General features: G+C 41.6%; 1 protein-coding gene and 1 long non-coding RNA gene across 5 annotated transcripts in view; one reads left to right on the forward strand and one right to left on the reverse strand.

The window, feature by feature from the left end:
• Positions 1-26,656, forward strand: LOC143371665 (acyl-CoA Delta-9 desaturase-like). Of its 4 annotated transcripts, none has more exons than XM_076817120.1 (6): positions 1-158; positions 529-671; positions 3,425-3,555; positions 16,758-16,963; positions 19,655-19,837; positions 26,076-26,656. In XM_076817120.1, the coding sequence occupies exons 2-6, from the start codon at positions 530-532 to the stop codon at positions 26,383-26,385; spliced, it is 972 nt and encodes a 323-aa protein (XP_076673235.1). In that variant the 5' UTR covers positions 1-158; position 529; the 3' UTR covers positions 26,386-26,656. The 4 variants fall into 4 exon arrangements, with proteins under 4 accessions (XP_076673235.1, XP_076673237.1, XP_076673234.1 ...); XM_076817119.1 differs by lacking the exon at positions 1-158 and adding an exon at positions 172-394; XM_076817121.1 differs by lacking the exon at positions 1-158 and adding an exon at positions 437-459.
• Positions 1-27,007, reverse strand: part of LOC143371694 (uncharacterized) — a 174,783-nt gene that overhangs the window by 8,786 nt on the left and 138,990 nt on the right. The window lies entirely within an intron of this gene.

Raw genomic sequence — 27,007 nt, forward strand, 5'->3', positions numbered from 1 at the left:
TTCGATTGACAAGAAAGGAAATGACTGTGTAAAATGTAGGATGATAATGAAATTCCAACAAAGGCTACGACGTCAATCGACATGGGTCGAGAGGGACAGTCGTTTAAGTAGTTCTTCCCGTATACTCCTGCAGCGCGTTTCGTGCCACGAAGACTCAGGTAGAGTTGAACAAACGTTTGTTTGAAGCCTGTTTGATTTATTACAGTCGCACTGCTTTGTCTTTCAAATACCGTTCTGTTTCCACGATATCCTCAGCTACGTAGACAGGCTTCGAATTGAAGCATTTTCTTTCCCGATATTCCGTCTCTAAAATTGCTCCACGGGCAAATATAACTCGCGTTTGTTAATTGAAGTGTTATATGAAACAAAGGGTCTTTTTAGAAGCTTTAGAACAGTAGGTATGCGAATGAAATACAAGGAAATGAGTGACACGTACGATCGCGTTTAGTCGAGTATCAGGTGCCTGTCGATTGCGTCTCATTCGCCGGAAATACTCAAACGTAATTTTGTTTTATTTCGTGATACCAGGATGTCGACCGAACAGACGAAGCCCGTGAAAAAACAGGATATAAAATGGGCGGCGGTACTGTGGTACATTCACCTTCACGTTCTTGGACTCTATGCTACTTGGTTGCTACTCACTTCCGCAAAGTGGCCGACTGTGTTCTTTAGTAAGAGGCTTTATACGTTTTGGTACTATTATGTTTTCTATGGTGAATTTTGAGTCCACTTATAGGCTTTGCAAAGGTTTATTGATCCTACTGAAATCGATTATAGAATAAGTTAAATTCAGAGTACAGACTGTGGCCCAAATTTTGTAATCAGCTACTTTTGAGTTGTGAGGTTTTTCCATTTATTTTGTTTCCTCTTTCTTTTCTCAATAAAACATATTTCTCATATACTCGGATTTCTGCAACACACTATGCAATATTTTAGTATTTCTTTCACTTAGGAAAAATAGGAACTGAGAAAAATTAACGATAAACATATATTTAACTGTTTCTTATTTTTGCTCAAACATCGGACACACTTGCAGGTGATAGGCTACGTAAAAACATGATAAACGTACGTACGATCCCTCTACACCAGGAACATTTTATAAATCTAGGCTTCGTTCAGTTACATTCATTTTTTCCCGATAAAAATCAATATTAAAATATTATATACAGGTAGGTCACAATTAGTGCGAGTAATAAATGCCAGAAATTGATCGCGTTATTCGAATTCGCACTATTTGGGTACTCGAAATACAGCAATTGGTTCTAATTTGAAGAATACATATAATAAAATGTTTTAAATACACCTTTTCATACGTATTTTATTAAATTATTATAATGGCATAAACATGTTTATTATTTTTAAAAGTATTTTAACAGTGTTCATTGCACTTTCTTCTGCTTCTTCATATCTTCGTATATGTGATGCTAAACCCCCAAAACTCTGTCGAAGTCACAAAAGACTAATTGCTTCCACAATTGTACCGAATGAAAGAAGTCTCGCGAACCTGACATTAAATGATTTTTTAACCCAGACCAGGTATCATTTTATAATTTGCACCAAATCGAATATCGCACTATTTGAACTCGCACTGATCGACACCTACCTGTAATATTTCATAGCAACGCCAAGTATAGAGAGAAGAGTGTTTTTATGAAAACAAGATAATGAATAAGAGGCCGTCCTTAACTTACGTAAGTGTAATCTTGGCGATTTCTTACCTCCTCCCTCCCTAAGTATAATAATTCGTAAGATTTTATATTCCAACACCCTCCCACACCTCCTTTCGTAATATTTTTTACATTGCATTTTTTCAGTTATTAAATTTTTTAAAAAATTTTATATTGAAAATTAGGTTAATAAAATATTACGTAAGACGCTACCTCACTCTCTCTCCTCCCCTTGTAAGAAAACGTAAGAAATTCGCCCCCCCCCCCCCAACGCCGTACGTAATTTAAGGACGACCCCTAGAACGAAATAAACGGAAAAATAAAAGAAAGCCGCTGTTACAGGACTCAAACCCGGCCTGCTACCGCCTGCGTTGCACTGTTTTTAACCGACTTAAAAAAAAGAGGTTCTCATTTCGAGGTGTTTGAATGTATGTTATACGTATTATGTTTGTCCGCGAATTTCTCCGTAACTACTGAACCGATTTTGGTGAAACTTACTGCATTTCGTTTGGCTGCGACCAACTTAGCTCATGGAGAAAGAATTATCAAAATCGGTCCAGTAGTTTTCAAGTTAGACAAAAAAATAAGAAATCAGTACATTTTAATACTTTGCATGCACGGGCTGGCAAAGGACGGAGTATCCGGCGTCCGAAAAACAAAGCGAGACAAAATATCGACGCGTCGTCTTTCTCGTACCGTTTCTCGCTCGCTTTCAGTCCCTCTGATTCGCTCTCGTTCCATCTCGCACTCGCCGTCGGTAAGAAAGGAGCGAAAACGATCGCTCGGAATCGTGTCCCCTCTACGTTCTAATATTATATTTATATTATAATATATATTATATATTACACGAATAAATAAAAAACTAATAAAATAAAAAAATGTAAAAAAATAAAACTCGCCTTAAAAAAAATAAATAAATAATAATTAAAATGCACTGAACAGTAAAAAATAATTTGGTAATTGTTTAGAAGTTTTCTGTCCTCACCGATTTCAATAATTTTTGGATATGTTATCAAGATCAAGATTCTGAACAACTTTTTCCTATACATGTTACCGCCGCACGACCTTCGTTTCCGAGATATTTGCGAAAAACTTCTGTTGATTTATTCTGACGCAACGCATTCCACTTTCCAACATGTCCCGGGTATTACTGTTAGTTGGGCCTAGGTTAGTGCGGGGGGGGGGGGGGCCTGCTCGCGGGCGCGTAAAGCATGGTAGGGAACCGATGTGTAAATTTGGCGCCGACTTAAAAAATTGAGAATCGTAGATTAAATGAAGGAAAAAATTACTTTTTACTTTTCAGTGCATTTTTATTATTATTTTTTATTTTGAGTCGGTTTTTATTTTTTTTTTTAATTTTTTGTGGCAAGAGTTGAATTTACATGACCGACATATAAGATTGAATTTTCGCATTTTTCAAATTTTATTTCTCAAAAACGAAAGAGACTTGCTTTTTTGTAGTTTCTGAAGTTGCCATGGGTGTCCCCCATACATCTAAAAAAGCTGGTTACAAAATTCGGACACTACAATTCGTAGCTCCCCCTTTTAAGTATTTATCAATATCTCACTGTATTGTCATTCATTCGAAAAAATATAAGTGTTGAGAAACTCAGTAACTTATCATTGCAACCAATTTCACTTGTTTCTCTAATATTTTACAAAATTGCAATTACAATAATAGAATGAGCGCCATAGTCATGTAAATATTCTAACTAATAATAATGTTATTTTCAAAGCTGAACTAACAATTGTTTCAGCGATTCTCATTACATCCGTCGGTTGCCTCGGCGTGACTGTAGGCGCCCACAGATTGTGGGCACATGCGACGTTTAAGGCATCATGGCCACTCAGGTTTTTCCTCATGATGGCTCACACCCTTGCAGGAGTGGTAAGTATCTTGAACTCATTATGTCAGTGAAACATTCAGATGGGAGTCTACACGAAACGATCGCGTTCCATTGCCTTCGTTGCAAGGGCAAGATTATATTTGGCAAATCTATGTTTGGGCGTCCAATAGATACGTGCACAGGGTGTTTCACTACAGTTGGTAAACCTTTTGGGGGGTAATTCTGCAGGCCAAAAGCAGACGAAAATATAAAATAAAATTTCTTAATATCGCGCTTCGTTTTCAAGAAAATTGACTTTCAATTTCGGCCTAGTACGCGTGAACCGAAGTGCACGTTTGGGCGCCTAAAAGGCTGCCGTTCCAATAGGCGGCTGGTCACTGCACTACTAGTGTAAGGGAGAAATATGTATCTGCGTCTCCCTTGCACTAGTGGCGCAGTCGCCAGCCGCCCAATGGAACGGCAGCCTATAGGGGCACGCGAAGATAAGGGGAATCCGTAGCGCTTTCCGTAGGCCGTTCCGCTTACCTCCGCGTTCCCTTTAAGGTCTGCACACACATATCCGTTCCGTGTCAGTTCCGTATCCGTTCCGTGTCCGTGCGGTGTCCCTAATTTCACTGACAACTGTGTAGGAGGCCCGCTCTGGCCCGGTCAGTCCCAATACAGCCGTTTCTGCAAGCCTGCTGTACAGTTCTTTCAGTCAGTAGGTGACAAAAGTATTCGTACACCCTTCAAAACAGAATAACATTTTTAAAATTGGTCCAAACGACGTGATTTTTTTTTAGAAGCTAGAAGTATTAGGTTCCTAAGTGGCGTATTTCGTTGTTTTGAAAAAAATCGCAATTGGTCGGAATAGCGAAGAAAATAATGAAGGTCGCTTTTCCACATTTTTGCCTGTACCTGTAATGAAAATTTAAAAATCCCTTAAGTAGGTAGATTTAAGTAAGTTTTACTCCAATGCTGGTACATAGTAAAACATCTGGTTTCCTGTAAATCGGTGCTTTCCTCGACATCAGCAATCCACTGCTAATTATTAATGTAAAAGTACATTTTAATCTATACAATCTCATCGACAGGCTATTGTATTAAAAAATTACACGCAATTACTCGCGACGAGGGCCAACGCACTTCGCGTAGGGACCCGGGAACAGGTACAGTATTTTCTCGTTAACGGCTCGCTGGTCGGGACCGGCGTTGAGCCCGTTTCGTGAACAGAGCCCTAATTCCGAGTGTTCGTTTCTCGCTTCTTTGTGGCCGAAGGGGGGGAGCGAGATGGAACACTGCGTGCGCGACGGGCATGCGCGATGGTCGCAAGCGCTTACCGTGGGCACGAAAACCGCTTCGCAAAATCTTGACGCAGGCCCGGCTCACGGTAAGCGCTTGCGACCATCGCGCACACCCGTCGCGCACGCAAAGGACAGAGTGTCAGGCGTCCGAAAGACGGAGCGAGACAAAACATCAACGCGTCGTCGGTCTCGTACCGTCCTCGCTCGCTTTCAGTGCCTCTCGCTCGCTCTCGTTCCATCTCGCTCTCGCATTCGCCGGACAAGAGTGAGACAGAAGTGCTGGGGATAGCAAAAAGTCCGTATCGTGTACACCAAACCGAGCCCGTAACGAGGAAATACTGTAGTTTGCGCGCGCGAGGTCCCTTCAAATCCCTTATCGCTCGAGTATATACACGCGCGCGAATATCAAAACAGAAGGACGCGCGACGATTGGGTGCAAGAAAAGACTGGCCATAGGGATGTCATTATATTTAAACCAATCGGACCTGCGTTCCTTGCAGACGCGAGTTTCCGCCTCTTCATGTCTCCGCCTTATGGCCCATCTTTTCTTGTAGCCAATACGTCGCGCAACCTTTTGTTTTGATACTTGAGCGCGTGTATTTTTATATACTCTAATCGATAAGGGATCCGCACCCAATTTGAACTACCCCTTTTGTTCCTATGTCCCTCCAGCAAGTGTATTGGTGCTCATCGCGAGTAATTTAGATTTTAGAAGTTCATGAAATACCTAATTCATGAAAAGTTCCCTTTTCATGTCTAATGCTGTTTATGGGATAAACCCAAAGCTTCCTCTTCGCTTGTTTTTTACTACATCTTTTGTGTAAAATCCAAATAGATAACGCTTCAATCTCCTTCATTCTTTCAGAGACATATTTTGTCCAAAAATGTGTGGGGCACGAGAAAATATTTTTTATTGAAGAACAAATGACAGGCACCTATCGCGATATGTGTCTCGCCCCGCGCCGTGTGAGAGAGTTCGCTCGTTTCCACGTTTCATCTGTCGACTTCAGACAAAAAGTATCGTGCGGCCGAAGTTTGCGGGGTAGACAAAATCAGTATCGCGGTACGAGAATTTTTATGACTCTAGGGTCTAGGACCCCCGAAGCGCGTGGTGCGAGAGCTTCGACCCGAGAACCTTTCACGGTCATAAAAAAAGGTCGTCCCTTTCACCTTTCCGTGATTTCAGGACTCCGTCAGTCCAAATGCCCTGTAGCGGTTTGTTCACTACTTCGCCTCCATATTGGAGACGCGACTTTTCGGTATGCTTGGGTTTTCCCCCGTGGCCCTGGGTGAGTGAGGCTATGGCCACGTATGCATCTGGCAGCCAGGCTCGCCCAGGTCGGGGTTTTTCCAGCGCGGGGACGCGCTTTCCGCGCCGGAATTTGCCGCCCGTTTTCGACGTCGCTTGAGGGACACGTCCCTCTGAGAGGGCTGTATAAATAGACTCCAGAGGTGACGCGCGCCCTCATTCACTCTCTGACTCTTACCTACCCTTAGAGGTAACGTCTCGCGTCGTGTCTATCTGTGATTGTACGATTCCTTCGCTTGTGTATTTCACGTACATCTTCGTTTTTATATTAAAAAGAGTGTGGTGTTAAAGTTGTATTATATTTTCCTTTAACTCCCTCAGCCCAAATATCGTTGGTAACCAAATTTTAGTTTCACTGAACAGATAAGGGTTCTACACTGACATCTGCTGACAGCCCTGTCACGGACAAGTGTGCGCTGCTCCATTGTAAAGCACGCAAACGATATTTTTTAACACTGATCCTCACGGCCCGGAACTGACGGGTACGTAGAGACCGTCGAATTTCACGGAACTGACAAGTGTGCGCTGCTCCATTCCAAAACAAGCAACCGATACCTCTTAAGACCACGGAGCTGACACGGAACTGACACAGAACGGATATGTGTGCGCAGACCTTTAGACTCCTAAAACCGTACACACTTTGTTGCATTGCGCATTTGCCTGAAATTCAAAGACAATTTGTTTCTAATCCAAAGCGAGATATAAAAAAAAATTATTCTATATTTTCGCGTTATTTGGCCTGTAGAATCAAATCACCCCTACAAGGTTTATAGTCCAAGAGCGAGTGAATATTTTTCCTATGTCATATTTAAATGAAAATAATTCCTATTTTATGAAATCATGTGTACTGACGATAATGGAAACCATCGTCTGGCAGTCGGGCTTTAGTAAGACGACGGGAGGGGGCGTATCTTAAAAGTGCAAAAGCGCAAAGATACGTTACTTTTTATTGGCTGATTTTTTGTGCGGTAATTAATAACATAATTGTAAGTTATAAAAATATGTTGCTAGACGTTTGTTATTGAAACTTAAGGAGTGGTAGACGTTAAAAAATAGCATTTTTACAATGGTTATTTACGACATAGTTAAATGGCTGTTTCTTTTTTTAAACTTTAACACTTTAACAATAAAGAAGTGCTCGTCGAACGCCTAACGATTTTCCATCGTGAGAGGATCAAACCTGCCAAATCGGATCGTTATCCTGACGAAGGTGATATAAATTGACCATTATTAATCAAAATTTCGATTAGTTAAATAGTGTTATCTTGTCAGAAAGTTAGTTAAAGAATTAACTTAAAAAAAAAATAGCTTTAGTAGTAGAAATAAAACGCGAAATAATAATTTGGTCGTAGAGCGACGACGGAATTAATGTGCAAAGAAATACCTATTAATATTAATTCTGTTTACCTATTTACATGCAAAATATTAAACACATAATCATATTATCATCTAAGCGAGCGAAATAAATTCTCTTCTTCAAAGAGTTTTACAAAGCAATTATATCTCATTTTGACAAATTAATACTTGACGCGAGAACACTGCATACTTATTCACAACAAATATACAGGGAGATTCTCTTGTAAAGGTGGAATCAGACGGCATGTGAATCGGCGAGCTTGCTCGGCTCGTCCAGGCTCGGCAAGTCGGCTTGGCGAGCGCGAGTCAGCGAGCCATGACCGATCAGACGGCGCGTGGATGGGCGAGTCGTGCTCGCCAAGCCGACTTGCGGAGCCTGGACGAGCCGAACAAGCTCGCCGATTCACACGCCATCTGATTCCACCTTTACAGACATTCTCTGCAAACAGTCTGTATACATTGACCGCGAAATTGTACGCGGACCGTTAAATTGTGTCGAATACAATGTCGCGTGTCCATATCCATATTGATATTTTAGTGCAGGCTTGGGAATTAAGTGATCTTTTCGGCCGAGTTTCAGAAGCAACGCCCTCTTCCTCCTGCCGCACGTCTTGCCCCCCGCGACGGCCCCAGTGCTCGAGTCACCTCGGGTGCACACCACGTGAACCGCGCGTTGTGCGTTGACAAAACAAAAGCGTATCGACAATCGTGCTCTCTGGGACGATGTGGAAACCTATTGATGCAATGCTGTGATGCTAGATCGGGGACGGGTTCCCTCGAGAATTTCCCCCACCTCGCGCATACTACGCCGCAGCAGCGTGTCCGTGAGCTCGGCGCTTCGGAGCTGACTCACGGACACGCAGCTCCGGCGTAGTGTGCGCGAGGTGGGGGAAATTCTCGAGGGAACCCGTCCCCGATCTGGCATCACAGATACAATGTCGCCCAAATGCGTCACGCGGAGTTCATATGGTACGGGCCTGAGGCGCTCCAAGCAGCCGGGGCCAAGACGCGCGGCGGGAGAAAGAGGGCGTTGCTTCTGAAACTCGGCCGAAAAGATCACTTAATTCCCAAGCCTGTTTTAGTGCCTCCAACCATGTCGTTGTGCGAGGTTGCTGCTGCGTTTTTGCAGGTCTTGGATGCCAGCTAGATATACACCACAAACATCCTAAATACACGCTAGCGCATCCTGACTAGACCCTTGCGCTTTCTATAGTTCTTTCCACGTCATCCTTATCCCTTCTTTCACAACTCCTGTATATATAACCTAGTCCCAAGATCCGGAGGGCAGACCATTCTAGCATCTAAGAGCGGAACCTCTGTCAAACACGCCAGTTAAAACTTTAAAAATGAAAACCTCTTGTGAGACTTAGAAGTAATTAACGTGTTGTACTCGACTCCCTGCTACGGAATCCAACACAGGATATATCTTTAGAATCTACGGAATAGGAAAGATCAGAAAAATGTTAAACATTTCTAGATACGTACACCCTTAATTGAAGGTTATTATATGTAGAAACAATGTCCTCCGAGAACTAACAATATGTTTAGAACACAGCTCTGGGTTTGGGAACTTCGTAGGAATGTCAGAAAATGAATTTGAAATTTTATTACAAAAAGGTGGTTCGAAAATAGAAAGGAAAAATACTAAATTTCGTGCAAATTTCCTGCTTCTATAAAGTCTCGATCGCATTATTCAAGTTACTTGACTTCAAGTTGCTTGAATTCAAGCACTTATACTAACTTCAAGTTTGGGTTCAGTAGTGTCAGGTGTCTTCGAGTTACTTTTAAGATAACTTGAAGCAAGTAGATATCTAAAATGACGTCAAATTGAATTCAAGCGACGTGAAGTCAAGTAACTTGACTAATCTGAACGAGGCTTTAGACTGGCTGTAACGCTGACAAAACTTTTTTATTCGACCACCTGTTGATCGGACAACTGTGTTGCACGCTTTACACGGCTGTCCGCAGACATTGCCCCTCATTTGCCATTTCAACAGAAGACAAAGGACAGGCCGTATTGGTCTACACTGTCTACAAACTGTGTGCGAACACTGCAAACAGTCTACACTCTACAGAATGGCGAGCTGTTAATTATTGTCCTGACGGTGATTCGGCTTGGCGAGCGCGAGTCGGCGATGCATGACCGGTCAGACGGCGCGTGTATCGGCAAGATTGCTCGGCTCGCCCAGGTTCAGCGAGTCGGCTTGGCGATTCGCGCGCAAAGATCGCCGATTCACAAGCCGTCTGATTCCACCTTAACGCTACTCACACAGATGCTACTCGGCACCACATGGTGCAAACAACGCCCCGCGATACGTCACCGAGTGTTATGGCTTTCGACCCTGGAAGGGGTTGGAATACCCATTAAGAAGTGAGAAATTACATGAGGAATTGATTTGCACAATTTCAAGCCAACTTCGTTAAAAATAGTCCGATTTACATGACAGTTGGTATGATTTGCATTGGAGAAACATGAGGAATCCACCAATGTCACTACTATATCAAAACGATGAAGAATAAAGAATTTTTTAACCCCTCAACGACGACCTAAACTCGTTTTCAGATATATTGGCTGGTGAGTTTCGTGAGGGGTATTCTCCCACCATACCGCTTGCCTGCCTCGGTGCTCCTTTTCTCTACGTTCTCGCTCTCCCTCGGGCTGGGCCTGCTCGTCGCGCGGTGGGGATTCGGTGCCCGTGAGGTACGTAACACGCAGCGAAGCATCCCCACCACTTTCCCGTTTCTTTCTTGCTCTCGTTCCATCTCGCTCTCGCCTTCGCAGAACATGAGTGAGCCAGAAGTGGTAAGGATAGGGCCCAGCTCCTGATGTGTAGGAACTTTGTACAAAGGAATATTCATACCCATCATAACTTAAGCAGCTGCTGGCTGGTGTGAAAAAATGAATGTACACCACACCCGAAAAATAATGCAAGCTCAACGACATGCGCTCCTGAGAGTAATAAAAGCTTATCACACAAGATCAAAAGATGCACTCAGAATCCTAGCGGCGGAAATTCCGATAGAATTACTTTTAATAGACAAAAAACACTATACCACGTAATGAGAGGAGAAGCTTATCAAAATCGGGATCTAAACGTCGTACCACCAGGAAATGCAGAGGAGTACAGCGAAACAGAAATCAAAGAGAGAATTAGGAATCACATCTTGGACAAATGGCAATCGGAGTGGGACCAGTCAAGCACAGGAAGAATCACCTAGGAATTCTTCAATAATATCACGAGAAGACTGTCGTCCCCATGGATAAACTTGACGTTCCACACCACACAGTTTCTCTCTGGACACGGTAAAATCAGGGACTACCTAGCTAAGCGCTGTATCCTAACTTCGGACACTTGCACGTGTGGCAAAGCGGACTCAATAAACCACATCCTATTCCACTTATCTGGAGGAGCGTAGAAACCCAATCAGCTGCCTAAGAAATAACGATCTTCAGTAGCCATGTGAACTCGGTGGTCTCACAAGAAAGGAAATCTTCAATCACTTCACGACTTTCGCAACACATGTCATGGGAAGCTGGGAAGAGGAAATAGGACATCACCACTAAGCCAACGCATTCAACAGTATCAACATTCAACCACAGACGACCTACAGGAAATCAACAGACATCTAACAAGAGAAACGCAACCCACACAGGTAATTACCGTTGAGGCAGCGCGGGCGATTCATCCGTGGATGGATCATGCCACAACGGTAGGCAGTACTATTGCGAGATGAGAAGAAACAAGACTACCGCCAAGCTGAAATGTCACAGGGGCAAGGGGACTCGCCCGCTCGCTCCACCTTATCCCCTTCAAGAAGTCCTACTTTTCGGTTCTTAGCGGCTGTCCATATCCGCGGATTGTTGCGATTGGTTTCGTTCGCGTTCCTCGTCACGGGATGAACTGTGTTGGAGGGGCTACTTTGACGCGAACGGGCGATTCCCCTTGCCCGTGTGACATTTCAGCTTGGGGGTAGTCTTGTTTTTTCTCATCTCGCAATAGTAGTTAAACTACTGCCAAACTCTCGTATAACGATACGGGCCCGCATGAAGAACGAGCTTCGCGCTGGTGACCCAGCCTCTTCGTGGTCCCCACTGGTAACGATGCGTCTCCAGTCTGATACTTTGGTTTAAGACTGCAGGCGCAACGGCCAAATGGGTCACTTCCCTCTGGGACGTTCTTCCCTCCTGATGATCCTTAAGTGGTGAAGGAGGGGTTTTTCCAAGTCTGCCATACAGAACATCTACGTATGTGCCCCCTTCGCAGTGGTTCCTCCCCCCCTTTCTACCCCAATAACACCGTTGGTATTAGGTTTCCTGAAAACCTCAGTACACAGAGCAAGCTTTAGGCTCGTTTCGCTCATTAACATTAACTGTATGTCTTTTCTCTGCTTCATGCGTGGTTAAAGTGTACGAGATTTTTCGCCATTCAGAATTAATAATATGTGAATTTACCGTAATGTACGATTCTTGTGATAACGAAGACCAGCCGTGCAAACTACGCTTTTAGCAGCACTAAGATTTTGTTTTATTTTGTCTTCAATCGTTCTTTTTAAAATTGTTAAAATTTCCCTTTTTTATCGCTTCTTCTTTGCAAGGTTTATAGTTTGGGTCAACAACACTCATGAAATTTTGAAGACCAATTCTTGAACAAAATAAAAGAGGTAACTGGTTCATTACTATCAGTTTTGCCAAAGCTTGGTGTATTTGTGCTGTTCTTTTAGGATCACATAAGCGGTTGGCCGAAGTATTAGAAGGATGAGGTTGTGAACGCTGTCGACGTTTTCTTGAACGTTGTGAATTTTCCGGGTCCGCATTTTCATTTGAATTTTCACAATGGTCATCTGCGTCTGCTGTATTCAGAGATGGGGAAATTTTTATTTAAATAAAATTTCGAATAACGAATAAAAATTAAAAAATTATTCGTCATGTGTCGAATAAAGCTAACTCGGGTTAACAAAGTTAATTTTTTTATTTGACGAATAAAGTTAATTGTTTTATTCGTCGAGAGTTTCAACTCCAGCGTCGAATAAATTTTTTAACTTTAACTGTAACTGTAACTTTAACTTTATTCGACGGTGTATTAAGCGTCGAATAATTTTCTGGAGAGCGTTTGAGCCGCGTCGAGAACTGGGGCGTTGAGGTGTTGAGGCCTGGCGCGCGCGTTACAAATGTATCATGTGTCTTCCTGGCGAAAATAAGACTAAGCACGACATAAACGGCACAAGTTTTAACAGTATCCAATTTTAATATACTATCCTGAATAGTGATACATATTATTGTTACAACTAGTTCGATTATATAGGTCGTGCTTAGGCTTATTTTCGCCAGGAAGACTTCAACAATCCATTGGTTCTATTTTCAGAACGGTGGGATAAAAATTATGAAGATTTCAATTTTCGTCATTGGGCGGTACTACATTGTAACGCGAGCGCCATGCCTCAACGTCTAAATGCCCTCGAACGCTCGCCAGAAAATTATTCGACGCTGAATACACCGTCAAATAAAGTTAACGTTACAGTTACAGTTAGTCTTAAAAAATTTATTCGACGCTGAAATTGAAACTCAAGACGAGGTAATTAATTAGAAGTTTTCCATCCTCGCCGATTTCAATGATTTTTGAATATGTTGTCGGGGATACGATTCTGAACAATTTTTTGTTATACATGTTACCGCCGCTCGATCTTTGTATCTGAGATATTCGCGAAAAACTACTGTTACTACACAATGTATTCTGCCGTATACCTACCTACAGTACGCGTCCGTGGCAGCGTATGCGCCAGCATGGGACAAAACAAATGACGATGCTGACCTTCGTTTGCGAGATATTTGCGAAAAACTTCTTTTGACTTATTCCGACGCAACGCATTCTACTTTCCAACTTGTCTCGGGTATCAGTATTGGTTGGGGCTAGAACAGCGGGGGGCGCGCGCCCGCGCGCGGGCGCGTAAAGCGTGGTGGCGAACCGATATGAGTCGGGGTGTTGACGGGCATCCGCAAGTTTCTCGTTCAAATCTCTAAACTCACATCAGTTCGCTATCATGCTTTACGCGCCCTCCGCACTAATCTAGCCCCAACCAATACTAATACCCGGGACAAGTTGGAAAGTCCCATACAGCACACTCCGTTGCCCGAAGCTTGCAGGAAGGTTCCCTGAGGGTTGCGTGGAATGTTGCCTCGGTACGGACATAGGAACCTTCCTAGAACATTCCAGCAATGTTCCGGTGGAACATTGCACATGGAACCTTCCTGCAAGCTTCACGGAGCGTTCAGGGCATTCTCTGGCAACGCTTATGGAGCGTTCAGGGCATTCTCTGGCAATGCTCACGGAGCGTTCAGGGCATTCTCTGGCAATGGTCACGGAAGGTGCCGGACATTCTCTGGCAATGGTTACGGAGCGTTCTGGACATTCTGTGGCAATGGTCACGCAACTGTTCGCACATTTTACAACAAAGGTTCCAGAACCGATTCTTGTATCGAGTTTTCCCTAATTGATATCAATAATAATTGTTATAGGTGCAGATTACTGTATATGTGCATATTTTTTAAAAAAATCCTTGTGGATAAACGAGAAACATTTATTCACACCACAGATTTCTTAAATAAATCACCTACACATTTTTTACATTCACACACACTATATTATTTACAGTAGGAAGTTAAAAGTTTCTCCTGTATATTAGGTTACGCTTTGTGTAGACGATGTAAGCTCAATTGTTGTATGCTTTATGTAAACTATGGGACTATTCCCGTTTATTATAACAACAACAACATTAGAAATAATAATAATAATAATAATAATATAGACTGAAAGTATAAGATCAAAAAAGCACGCGTTGACGTATTCCGTGCGATATAAGGTGGGCCTCATGTGTGCGGCGCAAAGAAGACTACCCCCGGTGGGCTCTATTCCAAAGTAAAAGGTACAGAGTCGAAACACCTGTCTATTACACCGTGGTGTAGACACGCGGGACATATCTTCTGCAAGATTTTTCTGGCAACTACTTGCAGGCAAGAACTTGCGTAAAGAAATTGCTGTAGTGTAAACACTAATGCAAGTTTCTTGCGCAATAAATGTCGCAAGTTTATTGCTAGTGGCCACGAGGCTTAAGAGTCTGGACACGAGCCACTGTCCGTAATTTACTGTCTGTAAAATTGTTAGCAGCGGTCGGATCGATGGGGACTTTTGACATATTGTTTAAGACGACCAAATAAAGGCTCATACCAAAATTTAGCTTGGTGGGATTTATTCCGAAGACAGATCCTAATTTCAATGGACTATACCGTGAGCACGAAAACCGCTTTCGCAAAATCTTAACGCAGGCCCGCCTCCAGTCTTTTTTGCACCCTAGGCGAACTTATCAAATTGCGCCCTTTATTATAATACATTTATTTGAGATTATTTATGAGTTTACTTTGAAAAATTAAGCAACTGCCTAGGGCGTAAGGTTGACAAGGGGCACAAAATGGTCTTTTCATTGTTGGTATTCTAGAAAATGAACTTTTAAATGAAATACTACAAATTCTAGGATACTGCAACTGTTTTAAACTACGAATAAAAATTCGGAATAAGATCATCAATAATCTCAAATAAATGTATTATACTAAAGGGCGCAAAAAAGGCTCGTGCCGTGCCTGGCTATCTGATCGTGGCGCGCATGCGTCGAGCAGTCACGATTCCATGTGAGCGCTCGCCGCGCACGCGAAGTGTTCCATCTCGCTCCCTCCTTCGGCCAGAAAGAAGCGAGAAACGATCGCACGTATTAGAGCTCTGTTCACGATATGGGCTCATCACCGGTCCCGACCAGCGAGCCCTCAACGAGGAAATACTGTATGTGCGGTATGCACCATGAGTCATGTGCAAACTATGCGTTATATAACTGAAATGTAACATGACTCATGGGCAAAATATGCGGCGCAATAGAATATCAGCGGTTCTTATTTGGGGCTCCGAAAAGGGGGTACCTAACCCAATGGATGGATTTTGGGTGTTTTGTTTGGAAAGGGGTAAGACTGCCTTTGATTTGGTGGGTTTTAGAGAGGGGGTGAGACGTGGTCTCGATTTAAGAGGGGTTTTGGGGAGTGAGGCGCGCTCTTGATTTAGGAGGGTTTTTGGGACGAGGGGCTTGTTTAGATTTCGATGCGAGGGAGGAGTTGATCGTGCCTCGCAGGGCGAAGAGGGGAAGGGGATTCCATACTTGACCATCGCGAGATGGGGACCGCTAAGGTACATCTTCTGAATGGCCCAATGCTTGGTGAAGAGGTTAGAGTTGAGTTTTTAGGGATAGTGACGGAATCGTGTAGTGGTTTCTAGGGAAGACTCTAATTAGGACGCGCGAAAAATAGTGGGACGTCACACTAGTAAACATTAAACAATGGAAGCTATAAGTATAAGGCGAAACGAGTACACGGCTGTAGAAGATATTGGTGCTAAAAGATATTGGTGCTGAGTAATTCTTGAAGTTTAAGAAATAAAGTATAAATTCCGTTTCTAACAACCCTCTCAAATTAATCAATCCTGCATTGATTATATACTCGTATATTTTAAACACTGTGGTTTCATTTGATCTGAATATGTATTGCCTGTAGATTCACATATCACTGAGTTGCCTTAACTGACTGTCTAGTCTAGGCTAGACTGTCTTATTTTACTAGTAACCCGCTCGTAGCGGGTTAACCCGGTTACTTTGGTTGTTTCTAGAATTTACGAACCGTTCCCTCGCGGTTAGTATGGGTTACAGAAACCTTCCTTGGTTAACCGGGTAAGGGATAGGGTTACGCGGCGGTTCGGATCCCTGCTGTGAAGTCCCTGCCGGCGGATGGTCGTAGAGGGTCGCCAGTTCAGGAGCAGTCCCACAATGGAAAGGGATGCGGATCGCCATGTATCGTCAGAAATCTTCGTCCGCTGCGTTCCTACCGACGCGAACATCCTCGGGAAAGTTCGTACGCTGGGTTTCGTTCGTGTTCGCGGCGGTGTGGACACGACGAAAACAGACGAAAACGTTCGCGAGCAATGTTTTTGTTCGTGTTCCCCTTGGTGTGGACCCGGGGTAAGACTTCTACGGATACGTCTCGTTGGACCGATTATAGAATTTATGGGGGACGTCGATCGTACGATTTTTTTTATCTACTGTATACAGTTTTAATTACATTTTTGTGGGCAGAATAAATTAATGTGTACCTATAACTTATTGCCAGAACGAAAAATGTTTACGATTTGGTATACCTAAAAATTAACAAAAATATAATATTTTTAGCAAAAGTGACAAAATGATTCATTGTACTGTATGCTTACAGGGTCCGATATACGACTGGGTGCTGTATCACAGACTTCATCATAAGTATTATGGAACAGACAAGGATCCGTACAATCATAAAAAGGGATTTTGGTATAGCCACTATGCGAGCAATTTTCTGTCGCCAAATGTTGACTACGAACAAGCGAAAATTGCGATAGACATGCGGGACCTCGATGAAGATAGATTTGTTACGATACAAAAGGAGTAAGATTTGATTTATTTATACCCACAGTGAATTAAAAAAGTTTTAAGGAGAAAAGATAGTGTGATCTCACTTAGATGTGAAGTTGAAGGTAGAACAGGAAAGAAGTGTGCGTTCCATCCTGGACTTGCTAGTGGACTACTCATCAGTAAGGCTTACCTAGTAGAACCTGCCTAAGACTTGGGGATGTTAGGTGGTGCGGCGAAATAAGTATATGTACATAGGAATCGGTAGTTGAAGGCGGACTTGAGAGAGAGCGGGATCGGCAGGGGCGAATTTAACAGGGCGGCTGATGAACAGTTGCCGCCTAGGCCCCTGCACTGAACGCCCCACAGGGCCTTATGACCCCCCAAAAAATTATGATTAGGTATAGGTATTCAAACACTACATTTTTTTCGTGCTACTACACTTACCCCGTTTTTAGTAAACTACCTCTTCATTTTCCCGAAAAATGGGCCCCTGCTCAGAAGGACCCCCTAGGGCCCCATCTTCAAAAAATTATGATTTTTAACCAAATACTATATTTTTTTCTACACTAATATGCCTAACCCGCTTTTAGTAAACTACCTCTTCATTTTCCCCCAACAGTGGGGCCCGTTAGAAACCTAGGCCTTTTTTCTTAAATCCGCCGCTGGGGATCTGTACAAATACTCTTTTATACCTAAATAGTAGGCCTTCAGAGTTATCTAATTTTAACTCGGACGTAGATGTGTAAACGCTTCCCAGATTATTTAATTTACATTTATTAATCACAACAACACTTCGCGCAGTCAATATTTAATGATAGAATAGTGAAATAGTGGAATAAAAGAACATATATTAAGTACAACGTAAGTAATCGTAAAGCGGAAACGGAAAAACAGGGGAACAAATCTGCGTCCGGGTGGTACAGCGCTACCCGCGGCCGTGGGCAGAACCAGCCTTCAATATAAGCTAATGCTGCTCACTTGTTACAGAATAAACTGAGCATGTATGCTGCGTAATAAAATTATAAGGCACTCATGATTTTAACAGCAAAAAATTATTTTACTTTTTGAAACTTTATCAGCACAATATATTCGAATATCTTTTGTAAATTGTTATATTTCAATTGTAACAACTTTGGATACTTCAACTTCAAACATATTTATTTGATAATTGAATTTTATAAGGAAAACAAAGAAAACTGTAAAATGAAAATAATTTTTGAAAAAATAAAATAAGTAAAAACAAGTTAGAACAAATGAATGTCCTTTGCTCCTTAATGATGAGTAGCACTGCACGTATTTTCAATAACTTCACTCTCTCTCAGCAATAAAGATTTATGCCAAACTAAGTTTTAAGGATATAGACTTTTTTAACTCACTGTAGATCACTGGTGTTTTAACAACATTCGCGATTCTTGTTTTAACATTCTCGACCAATCACTGCCACCCCCGACCTCTCCCACAATTACTTAACATTATGTTTACGATTATAGCAACAACTTGTATTTTTTAATTTGTCTCGCAATATCTACTTGAAATTGCATTGTTTGCCCTGCCAATATTTTACACTGCTTTGATTTGTTTTTAATACATTTGTATTATTTCAGACCGGTAGAGAGACAGACGGATTCAAATTCACTGTCTGTACGTCTGTACATTCTGGGTTATACGAGACTGTATCTCATACAAAATGTGGGGATACATTCCTTACTATAACACAGTAAAGTAAATTTTAACGTTAAAACACAACAATAATTTTATTCAATTTTAAAACAAAAAACTTATTATCATTTTTTCGTGCAGCAGCTAAAAATAAACAAAACCCTACAACTGGGTTGACATTTAAGAACATTTCTCTATTCAATAATTACAATTAAACAAAATTATAGAATTAAAATTCTTTGAAATCAGCGCAATTTTTATCGAGATTTAGTAGGGTCTGCTGTATTTGTTTTCAACCCTTTAAAGTCGATTTATACAAGTCAGTCATATGCTCGCTCAGTATCGTGAAATTTTGTCTGTTAGGGACGAAAAATATCGTTATCGTAGGTTCAAATTTCAAATGGACACGTCCAAACATATCCGGTTCAGTATCACGATTTGTTCTTCAGTTTCAGTTCAGTATCCATGCCGTGAATTTAAAATTCATTGATAACGATATTCTTGCTGTGCCACTAGCGCGTCATTATTGTTCTTTCTCGATTTTTTAAAAGTTTACATAATGATGTTCATAGTTTTTCACATTTTTTTAATTAGAAATGATTGACAAACAACATACCAGTTATGCGTCAATACAGTTCCCATACCTATGTATTTCTATATTCGTACAGTTCTCGAATAATGCTCACCAATATGGCTCGCTTTTCGGAGAATAACTTGGCCATGATTATCAGAATTTTGGATGAAGAAGAAGAAAATCGGAGAAAAATTATTATCAGAATTTTGGATGAAGAAGAAGAAAATCGGAGAAAAAGTATTAAATACTTTTTTCCTCCGATTTTCTTCTTCTTCATCCAAAATTCTGATAATCATTGCCAAGTTATTCTCCGAAAAGCGAGCCATATTGGTGAGCATTACTCGGAGAACTGTACGAATCCGTGACGAAGAAGTGTGTCGTCCCGACATCTACCGGATGTCACTGATACTGAACCGACACGTCACTCATGTGTGTAAATAGACCTTTAACCAACTACATATGTGATTTTCCCTTATTTCTCGTATTCTCAGATTCTACTGGCTACTATTTGGAATATTTGGATTACTATTACCGCTGAACGCACCACTGGAGTATTGGGACGAATCAATGGCATTAACAGTGCTGATCACCGGGATTCTACGATTCGCGATCACGGTGAACGTGTCATGGCTGGTGAACAGCGCATTACTAGTCTGGGGCAGTGTAACAACTGAGTTAATAGCCATTTCAGATATGCTTAATTTGTTGTATATAATCTTCTTTAAAATGCCAAAAAGCCATGGTACTGTCGTTATTGACAAAGGCGGTGTGCATGCCAAATGAAATAAACCAAAGTTATCTTTAAGTCGCTACTATAAATTCTTGAAACCCGGCAGTGTCATAAAGCTGTATAGATACCTGATAGTATTTACATGACAACGTATGCACAATAGGTTCGTTTCGTGTTCCAAATAATTAGATATCCATTATATTTCATATTTTTCATATTAATTTAAGCATCTTTCCGTAGAACTGATTTGCATTGGGTAGTGTCACAGAACAGGGGTGACGAACTTCTTTTTCGCCGGGAGCCGCGCAAGCCCCACTTTCAGTCAGCCCCCACCATCTCAGAGTTCTCCCACCATCAGCAATATCAGTTATGTACTTAGGAGCGAGACCTCTGTGTGGCTCGCAAGTCGCCAGTTCGTCGCCCCTCTCGAAGTCTATAATTTGACCGCAAAAGTCTTCCGATATATAAAATTTCAATAAGGGAAAATTCTATACGTCCCAGGAAATTATAAAAGCATCATTACTTACGTGAAATAGGATGGGGAAGTTGTAAAAAAAAAACAGTTAAAGAGGACTTGAGTCCAAGTTGGAAGTTGTTGACTTCAAATGATCATAATTCTCAAATATATGGATGGAATGCAACAATTTGAACGCTATTTAATCGATAAAAGTCACGTGAAACAGATTAATTAACAACCGTAGAAAGTGATAAATTGACGCTGCAGATATTCACAGAACTGTGTTTAGAAATGTACTCTAATTTGCGTCTAAAACAAAACGTAATATGTTGAATGCAAAGAATAATTGTTATGTTTCATTTTTCTCTTCTTCAGATGACAGTTATTCAGCAAAATAATTACAGAAAAGGGATTTGTGGGTAAAATGCCAGCGTTTGCAGATATGCCTCGAAAATCTTTAACGGCAGGACAGGCTATACGTCACATTTTGATGCACTTATTACTGACAGGATCCCAGAATATTCCACTGAAGATAACCATCTACCTATGTCTTATGATTAGTTCGTAACAAAATTTTAAATGCACGTCGGTCACAGTTTCGACGCATTGAAGTTGCATCATTAGCCTTTTTTCCTTAATTAAGTCAATCTTATCTAGTACAACAAGCTTCACGATATTATGCTGACCACTTAAATAAGTTTGGTGACTTTGAGTTTCAAATGGCAACACGTTCTTAGTAGTATGGTAAAGAGAGTTCTAACCCAAATTTGAGTTTTGCATTCAATACACGTTCAGAGTGGTACGATAGACGTTCAATACACGTTCAAAGTGGTACGATAGACGTTCAATATACCAGTCAAAAGTAGTATGGTGTATTGAACGTCTATCGTACCACTCTGAACGTGTATTGAACGTCTATCGTACCACTCTGAACGTGTATGTAACGTCTATCATACCACTCTGAACGCGCATTGAACTTCTACCGTACCACACCGAACTGCATTGAACGTGTATTGAACGTCTGTCGTACCACTCTGAACGTGTATTGAACGTCTGTCGTACCACTCTGAACGTGTATTGAACGTCTGTCGTACCACTCTGAAAGTGTATTGAACGTCTATCGTACCACTCTGAACGTGTATTGAACGTCTATCGTACCACTCCGAACGTGTATTGAACGTCCATCGTACCACTCTGAACGTGTATGTAACGTCTATCATACCACTCTGAACGCGCATTGAACTTCTACCGTACCACACCGAACTGCATTGAACGTGTATTGAACGTCTATCGTACCACTATGGACGTGTCTTGAACGTCTATCATACCACTCTGAACGCGTATTGAACTTCTATCGTACAGCACTGATCTGCATTGAACGTGTATTGAACGTCTGTCGTACCACTCTGAACGTGTATTGAACGTCTGTCGTACCAATCTGAACGTGTATTGAACGTCTATCGTACCACTCCGAACGTGTATTGAACGTCTATCGTACCACTCTGAACGTGTATTGAACGTCTATCGTACCACTCTGAACGTGTATGTAACGTCTATCATACCACTCTGAACGCGTATTGAACTTCTATCGTACCGCACTGATCTGCATTGAACGTGTCTTGAACGTCTGTCGTACCACTCTGAACGCGTATTGAACTTCTATCGTACCGCACTGATCTGCATTGAACGTGTATTGAACGTCTGTCGTACCACTCTGAACGTGTATTGAACGTCTATCGTACCACTCCGAACGTGTATTGAACGTCTATCGTACCACTCCGAACGTGTATTGAACGTCTATCGTACCACTCTGAACGTGTATTGAACGTCTATCGTACCACTCTGAACGTGTATGTAACGTCTATCATACCACTCTGAACGCGTATTGAACTTCTATCGTACCGCACTGATCTGCATTGAACGTGTCTTGAACGTCTATCATACCACTCTGAACGCGTATTGAACTTCTATCGTACCGCACTGATCTGCATTGAACGTGTATTGAACGTCTGTCGTACCACTCTGAACGTGTATTGAACGTCTATCGTACCACTCCGAACGTGTATTGAACGTCTATCGTACCACTCCGAACGTGTATTGAACGTCTATCGTACCACTCTGAACGTGTATTGAACGTCTATCGTACCACTCTGAACGTGTATGTAACGTCTATCATACCACTCTGAACGCGCATTGAACTTCTACCGTACCACACCGAACTGCATTGAACGTGTATTGAACGTCTGTCGTACCACTCTGAACGTGTATTGAACGTCTATCATACCACTCTGAACGTGTATGTAACGTCTATCATACCACTCTGAACGCGTATTGAACTTCTATCGTACCGCACTGATCTGCATTGAACGTCTATCGTACCAATCTGAACGTGTATTGAACGTCTATCGTACCACTCCGAACGTGTATTGAACGTGTATCGTACCACTCTGAACGTGTATTGAACGTCTATCGTACCACTCTGAACGTGTATGTAACGTCTATCATACCACTCTGAACGCGCATTGAACTTCTACCGTACCACACCGAACTGCATTGAACGTGTATTGAACGTCTGTCGTATCACTCTGAACGTGTATTGAACGTCTATCGTACCGCTCTGAACGTGTATGTAACGTCTATCATACCACTCTGAACGCGTATTGAACTTCTATCGTACCGCACTGATCTGCATTGAACGTGTCTTGAACATCTATCATACCACTCTGAACGCGCATTGAACTTCTACCGTACCACACCGAACTGCATTGAACGTGTATTGAACGTCTGTCGTACCACTCTGAACGCGTATTGAACGTCTATCGTACCGCACTGATCTGCATTGAACGTCTATCGTACCAATCTGAACGTGTATTGAACGTCTATCGTACCACTCCGAACGTGTATTGAACGTCTATCGTACCACTCTGAACGTGTATTGAACGTCTGTCGTACCACTCGGAACGTGTGTTGAACGTATATCGTACCACTCTGAACGTGTTTTGAACGTCTATCGTACCACTCCGAACGTGTATTGAACGTCTATCGTACCACTCTGAACGTGTATTGAACGTCCATCGTACCACTCTGAACGTGTATGTAACGTCTATCATACCACTCTGAACGCGCATTGAACTTCTACCGTACCACACCGAACTGCATTGAACGTGTATTGAACGTCTATCGTACCACTATGGACGTGTCTTGAACGTTTATCATACCACTCTGAACGCGTATTGAACTTCTATCGTACCGCACTGATCTGCATTGAACGTGTATTGAACGTCTGTCGTACCACTCTGAACGTGTATTGAACGTCTATCGTACCACTCTGAACGTGTATTGAACGTCTATCGTACCACTCCGAACGTGTATTGAACGTCTATCGTACCACTCTGAACGTGTATGTAACGTCTACCATACCACTCTGAACGCGTATTGAACTTCTATCGTACCGCACTGATCTGCATTGAACGTGTATTGAACGTCTGTCGTACCACTCTGAACGCGTATTGAACGTCTATCGTACCACTCTGAACGTGTATTGAACGTCTATCGTACCACTCCGAACGTGTATTGAACGTCTATCGTACCACTCTGAACGTGTATGTAACGTCTACCATACCACTCTGAACGCGTATTGAACTTCTATCGTACCGCACTGATCTGCATTGAACGTGTATTGAACGTCTGTCGTACCACTCTGAACGTGTATTGAACGTCTATCGTACCACTCTGAACGTGTATGTAACGTCTATCATACCACTCTGAACGCGCATTGAACTTCTATCGTACCGCACTGATCTGCATTGAACGTGTATTGAACGTCTGTCGTACCACTCTGAACGCGTATTGAACGTCTATCGTACCACTCTGAACGTCTATTGAACGTCTATCGTACCACTCCGAACGTGTATTGAACGTCTATCGTACCACTCTGAACGTGTATGGAATACAAAACTCAAATTTGGATTAGAACTCACTTTACTATACTACTGTTCTTGATCTATCAATTATCGCAAATACCTGGATTCCGTGAACAGTATTCTACTTAAAACGCAGTTACACTTTCGCCACATCACACTATCAATTATTTTGTTTGTGTACTGTTATACAAAACGAAGAGTGAACATGTTTCAGTTACTGGAAGTTCTTGCGGATGCAAAGTTGGCCAACGTATTGTAGATAGGGGTGTGCGGGTACCTGTTGTAGGTTGTTGCTGATATGTAGCAACAGTACAGTAGTATCTCGAAAGATGGGCAGGGTTTCTGGCTTAAAAAAAAAGGTGATTACTATTCCCTCTACTTTAGCTGTTGCCACGGCTAATGAGCGAGAGGGACTTGTGAGCGCCCCGCTCGCCCATTCGCTGTCTCTCCAATTCTACACGATAAGACAGTAATGGCAAACCGAAAAGGCTCTCGGTCTTACACCGCATCTTCTTTCGAGACAAATCTGTAATCTGTATTACAGCTCTTCTGGTACGCTCGACATCAATAACAATTCTCCTTTGCGCACAATACACTAGGGCCGGTATTCATAGTAGCTATTTATTCTTAAGCAAATGCTTAAACATGCGGCATCCTCTACTACCCTAGTAGCTAGTAAAGTATGCTGAATGCTTAAGCATTTGCTTAAGTAGCGACTATGAATACCTGCCCTGGTTTTGTTTTGCACATAAGTTAGAGTATGTATAATTTTGAAACACATTTTTGTATCACATTATTATCACTTTCTATGGTTGTTAATTAATCTTCTTGTTAAATGTTACTTTTTTCGTACAATAAAAATATCGACCTCTATGCACAAAAGAGCGATCGAAATTTTGTTGTTTCTTGCATTCGTTTCGAAATTATTCTATGTACCTTCCTCTTTGCCTCGACTGCATCTTGGGGACAAAAAGTGCAATTTTTAGTGGTATTCCTGTGCCTAGTCAAGTAACCCCATCCGACATTGTCAACATGTTAAGGGTTGTACGTATAAAACCTCCACGCACCGGATAAAATAAAATACCCTAAATTATAGTCAATGTATCACGTTAAAATATTGATGAAAAAACATCAAGCAATACTTAGTAGACCTTTTTAGATTTTTCATTCTCACTGATAGAACACGCAAGTTTTTGTTACGGTGACACATTAAATGGCAAGCTGGTCATTCATATGCTTCAATGTCGCGAATCGCAGCATAATTTATAACCTAATACAACAATTAAAGGGAATTAGTCAACTAACCTCGTTAGTCAACTAGCCCCGGTCTCCCCTACATATATTAAATAATATTTTTGTTTGGAATACCGCAGCTTCTTAATAAATTCGAAATATCTAGTGAAGTATTCATCTTTTGAACACACTAACTTAACATTTTCTGCTTATTACTGAAGCGTAAGAAGAATTCACTTATCTAAAGAACACCATGTGGTTATATTTAACAAAAAAGCATGCAATTGTGCTTTGCCGTTTATGAAGAAATGAAAATCGTAGAAAGGTAGACATTGTTATAGCATTCAACTTTTTTCTTCCTCATTCTTTTCTTATCTTCAACAAAACAGAAAATACGTCCCATTTCAACTGCACGCGGTATACTAAACTTTGAACCAAACATCGCATTAACATGGCATTAAAAATTTATTTGTATAATTAAAACTATTTGAAAAATAGCATTTTAATGCAAATAGAATAAAACGGAGCCAGCGTAAAACGTCATATTAATCTTCTGTGAAAAATTTCAGCCTATCACGGAACAGCATAAGCATGTTCTTCATAACGAAGTCCTACTGGCCATCGTATCATTACATGGTACCTTGGGACTGGAAGAGCAGCGAATTTGGCCAATATGCAACTGGTTGCAGTTCATTCTTTATTAAATTGTGGTACGAGCTCGGTTGGGTCAATCACCTGCAAACAGCTGCCACCGACGATACCAGAGAGATTCTTCATGCCGTGGCCAGAAAGAAGTTCTCCCTTCAAGAAGGACTGGAGAAACTCAAAGACATGGCCGAGTATAATGCGCGAAAAGAGAGTATGACAATACTTTCCTGAACTCGACAATTAAGTTATTAAATATGTCAAGCCTTCGAATTCCCGAGATCAGTTCCTTGGCGCATCGATTTTGTGCCGTGCATCATACTTTCAGTATCAATGCCATCTGTAAAATGCTTGACGATGGACATTTTCTGCACACATCATTTCGACAACGCGGTTAAGCCTCGATTTAAGAGATTACAAGGACACATTTGAGAAACAGAGGACATATTTCGGAATTCATTATACAAAACTATGAGCCGAATTGAAATGAACTTTATAGTAGGTATGTAAAAGAACATACAGTAAATTTGAAAAAAGAAGAGTTTCGTTCATGTTTGAAAAAAGAATACGGTGTCATTCGTATCCATGCCGCGACGTTCATGACATTCTGGCGGTAGTAATTTCCATTCCACCAGTGTCTGAATATTAAAAACTGACTAATATTATGATTCTTTAATATATTTCCTGTCGAATGCATGACACGCGAAACTTGCGAAATTCAAGAAATTATAGAAATAATGGCGTCTTAGAAAAACATGCTTTTCACCAGATATGCTTTTTTCGCAGATGTGTTTAAAAGAACATCGTACGTCACACAATAAACTGTTAATGTTTAATTTCATAAAAATCGGCCACA

The sequence above is a fragment of the Andrena cerasifolii genome, chromosome 7, assembly GCF_050908995.1.
Source record: "Andrena cerasifolii isolate SP2316 chromosome 7, iyAndCera1_principal, whole genome shotgun sequence".
In the NCBI taxonomy this organism is placed as follows: Eukaryota; Metazoa; Arthropoda; class Insecta; order Hymenoptera; family Andrenidae; genus Andrena; species Andrena cerasifolii.

Bases quoted from the DNA above. Each gene is read 5' to 3' on its own strand.
- LOC143371665 (XM_076817119.1), top strand. From the start codon at position 360: ATGAAACAAAGGGTCTTTTTAGAAGCTTTAGAACA. The intron at 395-528 runs GTAGGTATGCGA...TCGTGATACCAG, and splicing joins TTTTTAGAAGCTTTAGAACA to GATGTCGACCGAACAGACGA. The intron at 672-3,424 runs GTAAGAGGCTTT...CAATTGTTTCAG, and splicing joins GTGGCCGACTGTGTTCTTTA to CGATTCTCATTACATCCGTC.